Here is a 2,444-nt window from a genome sequence, read left to right as displayed (position 1 = left end):
ACGGGGGGGTGTCACCATTTAGGGTGTCACTATATGGGGGGGAGATTGTCCTATGGGGGGGGGATGGCCCTATGGGGGGTGTCACCCCTTGGGGTGTCACCTATTGGGGGGGTCACCACCCTATGGGGGGTGTTACCCCCTGGGGTGTCACCTATTGCGGGGGTCACCACCCTATGGGGGGGTGTCACCCCATGGGGTGTCCCCTGTGGGATGCTGATCCCATTCCAGTAAATCCCATTATAGCCCAGCCCATCCCGTTCTGGCTGATCCCATTCCAGTGATCTCATTAGAGCTGATCCCATTCCAGTCAACCCCATTCCAGTGATCCCATTATAGTCCATCCCATTATAGCCCATTCCACCCAATCCCGGTCCAGCTGATCCCATTCCAGTGATCCCATTTCAGTGATCCCATTCCAGCTGCTCCCATTCCAATGATCCCATTATAGCCCATTCCACCCAATCCCATTCCAGGTCATCCCATTCCAGCTGATCCCATTCCAGTGATCCCATTATAGCCTACTCCACCCAATCCCAATCCAGCTGCTCCCATTCCAGTGATCCCATTAAAGCCCATCCCACTATAGCCCATCCAAGCTGATCCCATTCCAGCCAATCCCATTCCAGTGATCCCATTAGAGCCGATCCCCTTCCAGCAAATCCCATTATAGCCCATTCCACCCAATCCTGGTCCAGCCGATCCCATTCCAGTGATCCCATTCCAGCTGATCCCATTCCAGTGATCCCATTATAGCCCATCCCACCCAATCCCATTCCAGCTGATCCCATTCCAGCTGATCCCATTCCAGTGATCCCATTAAAGCCCATCCCATTCCAGCTGATCCCATTCCATCCAATCCCATTCCAGCGATCCCATTCCAGTGAGCCCATTCCAGTGAGCCCATCCCACCCAATCCCCATCCAGCTGATCCCATTCCAGCTGATCCCGTTCCAGTGATCCCATTATAGCCCATCCCGTTATAGCCCGTCCCATTTGATCCCGTTCCCGTGGGCTCAGGGGCCGGTGCCGGGGGAGGGGGGGACGGGGGGGGAGCGGAGGGGCTGGTGTCCGTGTCCGTCCGTCCGTCCCGGGGATGGTGTCCGTCCCCGAGCTCTCCCCCGAGGCCTCCCGGTTGCTGCTCTCGGCCGCACTCTCCCTGGCCGCCCTCCTCCTCTTCCGTGAGCCCATTCCAGTGAGCCCATCCCACCCAATCCCCATCCAGCTGATCCCATTCCAGCTGATCCCGTTCCAGTGATCCCATTATAGCCCATCCCGTTATAGCCCGTCCCATTTGATCCCGTTCCCGTGGGCTCAGGGGCCGGTGCCAGGGGAGGGGGGGACGGGGGGGGAGCGGAGGGGCTGGTGTCCGTGTCCGTCCGTCCGTCCCGGGGATGGTGTCCGTCCCCGAGCTCTCCCCCGAGGCCTCCCGGTTGCTGCTCTCGGCCGCACTCTCCCTGGCCGCCCTCCTCCTCTTCCTGGGGGGGGCACCCGCCAGGTCAGCCCCGCGGGGGGAGACGGGGACCGGCGGGGCTGGGGGGGGAGCAGACTGGGACCAGTAAGGGATACAGACTGGGACCAGTGAGGAATACAGACTGGGACCAGTGAGGGACACAGACTGGAACCAGTAAGGAGGACAGACTGGAACCAGTAAGAAATACAGACTGGAATGATTGAGGAGGGCAGACTGGAACCAGTAAGGAGAGCAGACTGGCACCAGTGAGGAGAACAGTCCAGCACCAGTAAGGCATACAGACTGGGACCAGTGAGGGCAGCAGACTGGGACCATCAGGGAGTACAGACTGGGACCAGTAAGGAATACAGAATGGAAGCAGCAAGGAGGGCAGACTGGGACCAGTAAGGAGGACAGACTGGCACCAGTAAGGAATACAGACCAGTACCAGTAAGGAATACAGACTGGGACCAATAAGGAGGAAACACTAGGGACAGACTGGTACCAGTAAAGAACTGGTACTGGTTCCCCACTGGAACCAGCAGGGAACATAGAGGGGAACCAGTAAGGAGAAGAGACCTGCACCAGTGAGGAAGGCAGACTGGAACCAGTAGGGAACCTGGACTGGTACCAGTAAGGGATACAGACTGGAACCATTAAGGAGGGCAGAGTGGGACCAGTAAGGGATACAGACTGGCACCAGTAAGGAAGGCAGACTGGAACCAGTAAGGAGGGAAGACTGGCACCAGTAAGGGGTACAGACTGGCACCAGTGAGGGACACAAACTGGAACCAGTGAGGGACACAAACTGGCACCAGTAAGGAGAGCAGACTGGCACCAGCAGGGACCCCAGACTGGCACCAGTAGGATGGTGCCCCCCCCTCCCTCCAGCGGGTCCCTCCCCCCCCGGGGCCCCCATTTAGGGGCGTGCGGGCGGCGGGTGCCAGTCCTCGAGTGCGGGTGACACTGGGTGCACCTCCAGCCTCCCCCCCGC

General features: G+C 59.4%; 1 protein-coding gene across 1 annotated transcript in view; it reads left to right on the top strand.

Annotated features, from left to right (window-relative positions):
- Positions 1–1,093: 1,093 nt before the first annotated feature.
- The window catches only part of PFKM (phosphofructokinase, muscle), a 15,107-nt gene continuing 13,756 nt past the window's right edge, over positions 1,094–2,444 (top strand). Inside the window, exon 1 of the mRNA XM_014959287.1 lies at positions 1,094–1,192. Coding sequence (XP_014814773.1) covers positions 1,094–1,192 — 99 coding nt within the window. The remainder of the gene's footprint in view (positions 1,193–2,444) is intronic.

The sequence above is a fragment of the Calidris pugnax genome, unplaced genomic scaffold (assembly GCF_001431845.1).
Source record: "Calidris pugnax isolate Ruff unplaced genomic scaffold, ASM143184v1 scaffold324, whole genome shotgun sequence".
Classification (NCBI taxonomy): Eukaryota; Metazoa; Chordata; class Aves; order Charadriiformes; family Scolopacidae; genus Calidris; species Calidris pugnax.
This window is presented reverse-complemented; position numbering and strand designations above follow the sequence as displayed.